We start from the raw sequence: 13,000 nt of genomic DNA on the forward strand, positions 1-13,000 counted from the left end.
GCAGCTGCTGAGGGGGTGTTTGGGGGGCTTTGGGGGAGTGGGGGCGCAGCGGGCTTCACCCGCGCGTCTCTCACTGCTCCAGAGCCTACTTGAGTGTCGGCGAGGCCAGAGGCCAAGTAAGGGGACTCAGTCTGAGAGAGAGCAGTGAGTCCTGACTCCGATAAGTTCTCCACTACTGGGAGACTGAGTTGGGGTTGAAAGGGAGACCTATAGCTGAGCACAATGACCTGTTGCTCTAGGCGGGTACTGAGAGTCCCCACGAGACCCTTGAGCACCAGTTGTGGTGTAAGAATGCGCTGGTGAGGGGTGGCCCCAGACAGGGGGCAGAGATGAGGAGCCCCAGCGTGGCGAAGAAAAACCAGATTGCCCTGGAAGGGGCTAGGGCAAGCTTAGACCTGTTTGGATAATTGGCTGGCTGCCACCCCAGTGGCAGAAGTGACTCCCAGATGCAGGAGTGACACAAAAGACGGTATATCTCCCACCCCAGGTATGAGCTAGCTAAAGCTTATGGCTGAAGAGGCCTGCTCCAAGAGGGAGCAAGGCAGTACAAGTTGTCAACACATGTAAGAGACCCTGTGAGAGGGGGTGGAGTGTGAGAGGCCCTATTGAGAGGAGGGCAGTATGAATGTGTATGTCTGAGTCCTGACACTGAGGCCTAAGTTTGGTCCGGCTGTAGGTTGGGAGCACTGTGTCATCTGTATGCCATCTATGAGGCTTGGGCTGCAGTGTAGGGGAGGAACAGAGCTACAGCTAGCACCCCCTGGCATTGGGACAAGAATGGGCAGCCTCCCGCTTTAATTAATGTCCTAATTAATTAAACAACAAGGCGTGGCAGTTGAGACAGGTAGGTGGTTTGCCCAAAGGCAAGTGGGGAAACCAGCACTGTGGCTAGTCAGGGAGCCCCAAATTGCCACAACTATGTTAAGAGGCTGTTTTAAGAATAAGATGGAAAATAGGTGGGGGTGGGAGGAGGAGAATATCAATTGGTGTTGCTACTTCAAGCATCCTTCAGTTAAACCAATCATTTCAGTCCAGTCTTTTCTCCTGCCCAGGTGGGGGGTCGGACTTGAAGATCTACAAGGTCCCTTCCGACCCGACTTCTATGATTCTATGAAACTCTATTCAATATTCCATTCCGTTCACTCTGGGGATCATGACCAGAAACATCTATTTTGACTAGAAGCATTTTTCCCCAAAATGCTACTCTATGGATGATGAAGAAATACGAAGCACTCCAATAAACTAAGATCATAATTTAAATAGTGACCTAGATCGTTGACAAATAAACAATGTCTGCTAGGTCTGAGATTGTACTCTGAATTTCTCAGGCTAAAATTCAGCAAAGAGTCGGTACAAGAAGATCTGGTTTAAAAAAAAGCCATATAGAAAATAATTCAAACACCAAGATACTTCATTTTGAAAATGCTTATCTAATATCTCCTGGCACTTTTGTCTATCAGCCAGGATCTGTGGCTAACTATGCATCTCATGGTGCACTATAGTATTCCTCCTAAAGAACATCCTGGGAGATGTGGTCTGGAAGGGTAGCAAAGGCCACAAGGGAACATGAAGACCCAAGCAGCTGACGTATAACTCCCATGAGACACCATGGCAGAATTTTCAAATTGAAATAATTAGATTCTCAGTATTGTAGGAAAGTAGGACTGGTAGGGACACAGCAGGATCATCCTTGACACAAAACATTGCAGACAAGTGTCTGTCCCACCTGCTCTTGAAAATTTCCAAGGATGGTGATTCCACAACTTCTCCAGGGAGTCTGTTCCAGTTCTTCATCACAGAAAGTTCCTTCTAATCCCCATCCAAAATTTCCCTTGCTGAAGCTTGAGGTCATGTTCCTATTCCTGTCACCTAGGGCACCAGAGAAAGGCCCATCTCCATCCTTGTTGTAATTGCCCTTCAGGTATTTGCAGACCCACAGTATTCTTTTCTCCAGACTAAAAAACCATAGTTCTTTCAGCCTTTCTTTGCAAGTCTTGCCTCTTAAGCCCCTAATCATTTTTTTTGTGCTGGACTTTCCAAACTGTCTACATCCTTCTTGAAGTGTGAGGGCCAAAACTGACCACAGTGCCTCAGGTGAGGCCTCACCAGTGCTGAAGAGTGGAAGAATCACTTCCCTTGATTTCCAAGAGATGTTTCTGTTAAATCAACCCAGTACGCTATTGTCTTCCGGTTTTCAGGCATTCTTTTTTTATAGAAAAACATTCCCTTCCCACCCCTGAAAGCAGAATCATTTAATAGAAGTGTAATTTAGTTTAAAATCCTCATTTTCAATCAAACTGTTTTACAGGATTGTTTTTTTGTTGGGTTTTTTTCCCAAAGCACAAATTCCTATTCATCTTTCTTAAGCTCTTTAACTAAGTTTTCAAAGGGATTTAAGCATCATTTGGACCTTGTACTGACCTTTTGTTTATGAATGTCCTATGAACTTATGAATTTCATTTCATAAAGCTACTGGATACCAAAAATCAACTATTTAGATGGTGTTATAAAAAAAATCATATCTACCCAAGAATGCAAATACATGGCAGTGAGGATCAGAGGCCATGGGAAACCATAGGTGTGAGACAGGTAGGGTGTGTGTGTGGCGGGGGAGGTGAGAATGTTGACCTGATGAAAAATGTAGCTGATAAAATGTAGAGCGGTTACCTGGGGTTATTGGATTGTAGAAAGGTTGTAATGTGCTATAAATCCAATGTTTATATTTAGTCCATGATTTTTTGTATCCGGTAGGTTTATGAAATGAAGTTCATAGGTTCATAGGACATTCATAAACAAAAAGTACAAATGTACAAGGATATGACTGTCCCTACAGGGCACAGAAACCTAACCATGAGTTTGATTGCTTACTGCACAGGTAGATTTCAGAAGGTAACAGGAGGTTAGAAAGGGAACCCTTCCAGATTGTAAAAGACTATATTCTACTTAAAAAGCGGAAAATAAAAGTGATTATAAATTTTCATGAATCAATTGCAGATTAATGGACAACACTAACACTTTTGAACAAGCACGGTAAGGATTTTGGATATATCATGAGAAATACTGTTTTGTCTTACTTGGAAAAGCAATCTCATTGTATTAAAGAGAGCATTAGCAAAACACTTCCAGGATTTGTCATCTAATTTAAACAACATCATGCCAGTTATTGTACATTGCTGCATTCTCTTCCCCCACTCACAGTGAAGTGAGGGACGGATGGGGTAAAACATTAACACTGTTCTGGCTAATCAATAATATGTTCCTACTGGTCTGAATACTTAACCTGTTAATCCTGATTCTTTTTGGTCTTGCACCTTGTGCAGTCACTTACACCAGTCTAAATGCATCCAAATCAGAATGATTTACTAGGCCTGCTTTGCCCTTCCTTTGCACAAATGGAAATGATCACATCAGTGCAGGCCAAAGGAAAGAAATCAGGCACAGAGTTACTATTTTGTCCTTGAACTGTTTGATCATGAAATATGTGAATAATTTATTTACTGAGGAAAGAATAATATAAAAAAGTGAAAGCCTGTTTCCTAGTGTGCTTTTCCTCTGGTAAAACCCATTTAAACAAGCAAGCTGATGAAGCTGTGCACCTTATAAAAAGCACATACTCTTCATCTAAAACCAACATCAATCAGCTTTTTAAATTCCAGTTAATTATTAAACAACCCATGAACATGCTGAACGCATGACCAGCTTCTGTGCCTTTACCTGATAAACGATATTTCTCTCTGGAGTTTATTTAGCTAACCTGAGTTTCTCCTCGTTTGCTAAGGAAAACAATCTGTTTTACAGTATGTTTTCCAGGATAGGAGAGACCTTACATTCCTTTTATTTTAAGATATATTTTTATGAGGCTCTATGGAGAAATGAGATCTTGGAAAATGTTAAGAAAATGGAATAGCTGGATTGTAGGTAAGTTCACTTTACCACCTAGAAAAGGTCACATGCAAAGATCATTAAAGCACCGGTGGCCTTTACAATCAAAATACAAGCATGTTTTAGTTGGTAAGTAAAACTACTAATTGCAGTTTTGTAGCTTCAGAAAGATAGAACCAAAGATCATCTGCCTGCTAAGGTTTCAGTTTTAGAAGTCTGATCATTTATTGGTTTTTTAAAATTGTATTTCTTAAAAAGAGACAGCAATAAATGAAAAAAAAATTATCATCTCACTGCATGGTAATTTGGATTGTCAATTCTATAAAAATGCTGATAGTAGTATGTGGGTTGTGTACTATCCCTGATGGTGTATAGTTTAATTTGGAAAAGCATCTAATTAAGAATGTGATAATTTTTTGTTTCCACAATAAGCTTTTATAATTCCTTGCAGAGCATGAAAAAAATGTTTCCAAAATGGAAGTGATTTACATCATGCGTCTTCCTGTGGATTGAATGCCATTCTTACAGGGTTCTTGGCACATAAGTAGTGGTCCTTGATGCCAAAAGTGCTTACAGTTGCTCTCATAGGCCCTTCTGCTCGAGGGACCCCATCAGCTAACTTTTGAGTGGTAGGTTCATCAGTGAGTAGCAGTACAGTTAAGGAATTCATCTTCTGTATAAAAATTGAGATGATAATGTATGTATTGACAAGCTGTTTGGGATCCAGGACAGAAAACAAGTGGGTTTTTCAAAGATACACATAGTCATGTACTCATCCTTCTTCACATTTCCTTTTATTTTCCCTTATACAAACTTTCACCCCAATCCTATCATAAAGTTTCCTATTGAAGTCAAAGGGATTCTTTCTAGACAGAGTCCTGCCTATATTGATCAATCAATACCATCAGATTCTTACGCCAAGAATGCCAAGTATCTGATTTGATGCCAGGGAGATTTTCAAAGTCACTGAAGGCAATTATGAGATCCGCTGCAGCCATGTCACAGGAGCAATTGTGCAGCTGCAGTGGCAACAATTTTTCTACTCCCTGGCCCCTATCCTCCTCCCCCACAAAGTTGGCTTCCAGGGCTGCTGCCTCAGGTGCCTGACCCAAGTTACACTACTAGGCGCTAGAAACAGTACGGCTGTACTGGTATGATGTGCTGCCTGGACTAATTTATCCTTCTTAAAACGCACTAATACTGGAGCATTTCATATCCCTGTATAACATGGCAGGCTCATCTATACGTGCCATTAGGGGAGCAGCAATCACTGTGAAGCTTATAGCTCCTCACTGTGTTGCTCCCTGGAAGCTCCTAGGCACGTGGCTTACATTGCATCCAGAGCACAGCACATTGAATCAGGTTGCAGCAGCCCTGGCTGGCAGAGTGCCTGGGGGTGAGGGGAGATTCTCTGACTGGTCTCAATGTACTGCAGATGGGCTGGATGGGGCACAAGGGTGCTTCAGTGCAGGGCTAGCCGGCAGACAGCCTTGGCACTGAAACATCCTCATGCCCCAACCAGCCCCTCAGCATCTACATGTGTTCTTCTCTGCGCCAATAAACTCCACAGCAGGGTATGACTTGCATTTACAAGTCCTAATCTGCTGCAGAATTTATTGGTTTTATGTGCCCAAATAGGGGCATGCGTAGACACTGAGACGTTTACTGCACAATTAACTACACTGTAAAGTCTTGTGTAGATATGCCTGATATGTTCCGAGTTATTGCTTACTTACTGTACGCCCTTGACTGACAGTCTATGTCACTGCATGCGCTTAATGTTCCCAGGCTTCTGAGATGTGGTTGTAGCCATGTTGGTCTAAGGACATAGACAGACAAGGCTCTTTGAGTAAATGTAACATCTTTTATTAGACCAACTATATAGTTGGAAAAATTATTCTTTGCAAGCTTTCAGGCACAAATGCCATTTTTCAGGGAGAAAAATGCTGTTGCTTTGTGTTCTCCTAGATGGAATAGAAGCCAGTATACAAAATGCAGGTCTGTGAAAATGCAAATGCATGCAAGGTTGCCAGATACCATATAAAGAACTGCTGCAGTACAAAAAGAAAATCCCCACACATCTCACACCACTAGTTATGACATACTACTTCTCTGGAACCTACATGGAAAATCCTCAAACAGTTGCAACCCATCCTAGAATACGACCCAATTCTTAAAGAGATCTTCCCAGAACCACCCATCCTAGCTTTTAGACAAGCACTGAAGCTTGCTAACTACATCACCAGAAACAAGCTTCCTATGACCCAAACCACACCAAATGGATCCAGACCTTGCCAGAACAAGAAATATAAAATCTGCCAAGACATCTTCACCAGTCCCACAATAATTACACCCCACAAGAGATCCATCACTATTCCTGGATCTTACACCTGTGTCTCCAGAAATGTAATCTCTCTCATTCAGCGCACTAAATGCCTCGATGGAATATACGTAGGAGAAACCCAACAACAACTGCACACCAGAATGAACACACAACAAAAATCCAAAGACAAAAATATCCAATTACTTGTGAGTACCCACTTCCCACAAGACAATCATTCCCTCTCTGATCTCTCAGCTCTAATAATCAAAGGGAGTTTACAAAATACTTTTCATAGATGAGACTACAAATGTCACTTCATTAATCTAGTGGACAAAAAAAATCATGGATTTAATATAGACATTGAATTTTTGACGCATTAAAATCTGCCCAACATCTAACACAACAGGTAACCTGCCGTTCGCTGACCACTGGCATTCCTTCACACTTCCCCCTCTCTTCCTCCCTCCCCAATCTCTACTCATTGTCTTTGAAATTTCCATTCATCTGCATCTTCACAGATTTCTTGTTTACTTTAGCTTCTTTTCTACCTTGGAGAATTCAGAACAGCAGCAGTCTCCCAATGCCTGAAGAAGGGTGTTTGTGCCAAAGAGCTTGCAAAGAACTCTTTTCCAACTATTTAGTTGTTCTAATAAAAAATATCGCATCTATCCAAATGGACTTCAATGCAAATGTATGGCAGTGAGAATCAGCAGCCATGGGAAACAATAGGTGTGAGACAGATAGGGGTGTGTGTGTGTGGCGGGGCGATGGGAATGTTGACCTGGTGAAAGAATGTAGCTGGTAAAATGTAGAGAGGTTACCTGGGGTAATTGGATGGCAGGAAGGTTATAATGTGCTATAAATCCAATGTCTATATTTAGTCCATGATTTTTTGTATCCAGTACATATATGAAATGAAGTTCTTACGTTCATCTATGAAAGGCATTTTGTAAATTTCCTTTGGGGATTAGAACAAAGATTGAAGATGGTGTGATTGTCTTGTGAGAAGTGGGCACCCGCAGGTAACTGGGTGTTTTTTCTTTCATAGATTTTCAGCGTGCATTCATTCTGGTATGCCATTGCTTGGTTTCTCCTACATATTTTCCACTACATACCCAGATGGAAAATACACAGGAGAAACCAAACAACAACAACAACACCTGACAAACTCTTATTTTGTACATTTCCTTATATCAATAGATATACTTGCTCTCCTATTTCCTTCCTACTTCATCCTTTATGACCACTTGATCTAGCTCTCAAATATTTAACAGCTCCAATTATCTTCAAACTATATTCTTTTTGGCAAGATAAAAGACTATGGAAAGAATGGTCTTGTTAATAATAGGTATGCACTATTTGAAAACCCTGTAAGCTTCACTAAGCAACCATTGCTATTCTAGTACAACAGTGTTGGACAGCATTCTGGACATATGAATCTGCTAGGTCATTAAAAATTCAAAGATATTAGACAGTATCTCCGGTGGGCTGCAGATATTAAGCACCTCAAGCAACAAAGTAAAGTCATGTGAAGGTGTGCAAGTGACTTATGAAAAATTCACTGGGACTTAGGCTTTTAAGGGGGTGCATTATACTGCCTTGGGTGCTTTTAAGACATATGTAAAAATGAACCCCACCCACTCCTTCTGGCTCCTTCTCCGCTTGCTCCAAAACCAGAACAGAGGCAAGGAAGATTCTCCAGGGACACTGCTTTTATGATCTCTGCCTCTGGTGCACCTAACAATAGCAGCAGTGGCAATCCTTACCACCTCTATTCCAAGCAGGAGTGGATGGGAAGATTTCATTTATCAGTGGCAGCATAGATATGAAAAATTTAACTTACTCATGTAGAATATAGGAGTTCTATCTATTGGAGGCCAGTGTCATAAGTCCAAAATTGTTCTTATGGTAGCACCATGTCTTGTTTATTCTTATTATTGTATATCACATGAATATTAGTACCTACGTAACACAGTTCAAAAACATTCTTGGACCCAATACTAATCAACAGCAGAACTGGTCATTATGGGTGCCTGTACACATGCTGGGAGGCTGCTTCAACATGCTGTATTTACAGTGTATCGGAGCAGACTCAATTAATCAAGTCTGCTGGAGTATGGTAATTACCATGCACCAGCCAGCCTCTGTGTCTTGTGGATCTGCATTCCCATGCTTCAGAATGGCAGCAGCGGCACTTGAACAAAAGCTCAATGAAGGAGCTTTAATTCAAGCACCCCCAGCACCATTTTGAAGCACAGGGACACCGATACACAACACACTATGGCACTTTAATTAGAGTGGCTCTTGGAGCTGCTCAAAATTAAAATGCCCCCCACCCCCGAAGCAGATGTAAAAGTGTCCGATCAGTTCTTTTCAGTAAAGGATTTTAAAAGTTACTGCACTGGCCTGCCTTGAGTGAGTACATTAGCTTTTAAAAATAGCACTTGTTTATACAGTGAGAAGACCCATTTTCTGATTTAAAATTTAACTGTCCAAAGTAATGGTTTAATAATTGTGCTTTGAGGTAGCCTCATTCTCCTTTAATAGGGTGTTAAAATTGAACCTCTAGTGGGAACATACTCCATCAGTTTCCTGTGGCTCCTGCCTTGTCATTGATAATATGATATAACCACTTTTAATGCTTTTTAAATACTGATCTGCCTTTAACTACTCATTGATCCCAATGCATAACTCTACTGGCTTCAGTGAAATACATCTTGATATACACTCATAATCTACAGAACATATTTTATGATCTGTTTTCTGCAAAAATCTATGATAGCCCTTATGTTTAATCTGATTAATTAGTTTATTCTATGACTTCATTCCAGTAAATAGAAATGGAGCCCAACATCTTTTACCTAATCTGTCTTTATATAGTTATTATGTAGTACTTGAAAGTGTTCAAAAAGCATTCTCAGTCTTATAGTTTTGTATGCAAGTGACCTGGTACATAGCTGAATGTACATAGCAGAGATTTCCTATGCCTAAAGAAGGGTGATTGCAACCAAAATCTTGCTAAGAACATTTCCTCAACTACTCAGTTGAGCTAATAAAAGATATCACATCTACCCAAAGAACCTTGCCTGCCTATAAACTTCTTAAACTTTTCCAGGTGTAGAATCCAGTTATTGGATTTTTGCCCTGAATTTGTTCCCCTACCACTGCTACTGCAAGGAACTTAAATCTGGGAGGCACCCTTATTCTCTGTCCTCCAACTTTTTCCCTCTGAAGTTCCTTCCCCATCCCCCTTACTATCAGACCCTGCTGTCCTTGGGTACATGGAAGTGGGAGACAAATGTGGAAACAACGACTTTGAAATAAATATGCCCATAGTAATTTGCACATAGGCAAATTACTATAGATACCCATAGACCTAAAAATTCATCAATTCTGGATGAGCTCTTTTTTGAAACTGCTACACATTTTAGCACAGGTACTCCATGAACACACTTTTAAGCAGCACTTTTTACTTACTTATATATAGCGCACACTTAAAAAAAATCTTTTTCATGGCTAAATCAGTTTCAAATTCAATTGGGCCAAGCCCAATAGTCAAGATCCAAAATTTGGCTGAGCAAAACTCAGTCATCAAGTCTGGATGGCTCTATTATTGGGCAAATATCCTCCCTTCCCAGACCCATTGGTCTGTGGCCTTAAATACTTCCCAAATCCAGGCAGGTATTCTACATGCAAGCCTGGAGACCTTATATATAGTACACTTTTTTTTTTTTTTTTTTAAATATTTTGTGTTCCAGGTCAAATCAGCCAAATCAGTTTCAAAACATATCAATTGAGCAGAACTCAATCGTTCCAAAAACCATATTGATTGAGCAGGCAGAACTCAATTGTTCTAAACACCATGTATGGCACTGCAACTCACGAGCATCCTTTGTCCTAGGTTCTCACCCTAGGACTTCAGACATTGCCAAATCCATTGGCAGGCATCCTACGTGTAGGCCCACGCCCAGAGATCTTGGGATTCAGATATACCCAGAACAGTTTTCAGCCAAAAGACCACTGTAACAGGGGGCTCCCTGGGCACCTGAAAAGATGGATGCCTCCCCACCCTGCCCCTACATTCTAGGGCAGCCTGCCCTCCATTTTTTCTTCAAAGGCATGGTAGGTAAGTGAATTCATTTAAAAATGCAGGAGGCTGCCCATTTGCAGCCCTGGTATACTTTGGCAATCACATGACTCCGAACCATCCCTATATTGTGTCCTATGCCTCGCAGATGGCATCCAATTTGCTATACTCCCCTGGCCCTTTTCTGGATTGCTCTCTGTCTCTGGCCCAACTTTGGCCTCAGGTACCACTCTGTGCACCTTGGCCACCCTGACCCCACCTGGGCCTACATTTCTCTAGTTTATGTCCTACTCATTATATGCAACAGGGTGAGAGACGGGGCCACAGAGGGATTCTGTTCAGACTGTTTGGGGCCCTGTTTGGTGATGTTTGCCAGTCATCACACTGACAAAGTAACAGGAATCATTGGAAATAGTGGGGGGTGGGGGAGAAAGAAAGGGGAAGGGAGGCACAACTCAGCTGTGGGAATGAAGAGGAAGTAAAAATGTATTCAGTGTAGTGGCTCGCAATGACTTGGCAAAGAGTTAGCACTGATGGGGACTGTGCTTAATAGGCACTACCATATATCTTACTCAGATGGGCTGCAAAAATCTATTCTTGTGGTAGGTTCTCATCAGTATACTTTCACAATATGGGCCATGTATTTTATACTTATGCTCGGTGTTGGCAACATTTAATCAACTTTATAGTTGCTTCCTATTCTTGAGCACATACTGCTTTTGGCAGCAACTTAGTGACAAGCAATTTATTTAATTTGGTTTCCTTGTATATGAATGCAAGATTAGGGGCTTTCCAATGCTGTGCTGATTGTGGGGGGTTGTTTTAAATTCAAGTAAATATGGTAACAGGCTTGAACTGTGAACACTTGCAGAATAGCTTGTCCAGAAGGAAAGTTTATTTCTGAATTTCCTTCTATCCTCTTTCAAAATAGTTTTAATCCTATCTATTCTTTTGTGAATGTCTGCATTATCTACATCAAGGTCCAATTCTTTTTTGGATTCTACTAACTCTTGGTCTCAGTGGTATTCTATACCAATATAGTCCACTAATTACGACAGACAGACAGACAAGCCAACCACTTGTGTGTGCGTGCACATAAGGAATGTGATTTTAATCCTTATCTCAATTAATTTTCAACACTTCAGAGTTTCGGCCAACCCAGACGTAAAAGGAAGTACATACAAATATGTCAGGGCTCAAAACTACTTCATTCATCCATCTTAAAAAATAGCCAAGCACAGAAGATGGCATCAGTCTGATTCAGAACTCACTGATGCCAATATGAACCTATCACTTCATTCTCATGGCCTTTGAATTAGGTCTTTGCAGAGTAAATAGAAAGCCATACTAATTACTCTGTAACTTATTAGGACCTCAACTCATCTTTGAGTCTTAGGAATAAAAAGTAACCAAGCAGTGGATGAAATATATGATTTATTTTAAAATTAGATGTTGCAAAACATTACAAAAATGATTTATAAGTGTATGATGCCAGAGATAGTTGGAGATTGGCTTTACCTAATGTTGTGGGTGGGGACTTTAGACCTGAGTTTTTGGCTGGGCATGTTTACCGAAGATAGCCTTCATGGGTATTTAGCAGAATCCCTTACTGGTTCTTAAATTAATTATGCTTCAGGAACTATGTTGCTTACTGTGTGGCATGGTCTACACTTAAAAATGTTGCCAGCATAGCTGTGCTGGATAGGAGTGTGGGGAAAAAATAGCACAAGCCCTGTGCCATATTAAATTCTGAGTATTGCAAGTGATAGCCTTCAGACTGCTGCCCTTGGTGGGGACCTCCTGACCCCAGTAAGGTTCAGCAATCAGTGGATGTTCTAGCTACAAAAGAATTGAGGTTCATGTTAGTGCAAACTTCGAGAGCGTTGCCATGTCTATACCTTTTCCTTGAAGACCCCAAGATTGCCACCACAAAACAAACCCAGCTGATTCATTCTCACCGACTGCTCCCAAACCTGGCAATTAAGAAGTAGTAACCGCTTGGAGGGATCTTGAATCCTCAGAGGAGGCTGAGAACAGCTTTGGGGTGCATGTGCAGGACTTGTCCAAGTCATCTATGCTGCTGCTTTTGCTGGTCTTGGATGTGCAAAGAATGGGGGTAAGTAGGAGGGGTTTGTATTTTGGCAGCAATATAGTCTTTGACTTTTTTGTCCATAGACTGTTATGTACAATACACTTCAGAATGAAATATCCTGATAATGTAGCACAGTAGTGCTTAGCCTTTTTTACAAGTGGGCCTAATCTTAAAATCAGAAATAGTCCAAGGACTGCATAAGTATTACAATTCTATAATTCTGTGTTGTGCCAGAGCTCGATGGATGTATGGGTATGGGGCCACCAAACGCAGGTCTTCGCTACCTTTCTCCTTCCAGCTATCAAAGCTGTCATAGGGCTCTGAAGCTAAGCATTGCAGCCTCTTACTCCACCTCCCCACTTTTGTGCTGTGCAACAAGCAGCAGCCCAGCTCCTGAGCTGCAGAAATGCACAAAAGCTGTGGCTCCAGCCAGAGCCTATGCTGATGTGCCAATTTGCTCAGTGCTTGCACACAGCTCTGGAGCCCAGGAGCTGAGTGCTGCTGGTACAGCATGATACCATCTGTACCAGAGTTCAGCAGAAAGAGAAACTCTTCAGTGCTCATCAGGTGGGAAATACAGAAATTGGGATCCTAAATAACATCTGAAGGGATGAAG

At 41.4% G+C, this 13,000-nt stretch overlaps 1 protein-coding gene across 4 annotated transcripts in view; it reads left to right on the forward strand.

The window, feature by feature from the left end:
* The first annotated feature begins 3,720 nt into the window (after positions 1 to 3,720).
* The window catches only part of CUNH10orf90 (chromosome unknown C10orf90 homolog), a 253,893-nt gene continuing 244,613 nt past the window's right edge, over positions 3,721 to 13,000 (forward strand). For all 4 annotated transcript variants that reach the window (XM_019556072.1, XM_019556076.1, XM_019556074.1 and 1 more), the window contains exon 1: positions 3,721 to 3,918. Coding sequence is in view for 1 of the 4 variants with exons in the window: in XM_019556074.1 (XP_019411619.1) it covers positions 3,855 to 3,918 (64 nt within the window). In the remaining 3 variants the exon portion in view is untranslated. The remainder of the gene's footprint in view (positions 3,919 to 13,000) is intronic.

Source organism: Crocodylus porosus, unplaced genomic scaffold (genome assembly GCF_001723895.1).
Source record: "Crocodylus porosus isolate Cpor-Errol unplaced genomic scaffold, CroPor_comp1, whole genome shotgun sequence".
NCBI lineage: Eukaryota > Metazoa > Chordata > Crocodylia > Crocodylidae > Crocodylus > Crocodylus porosus.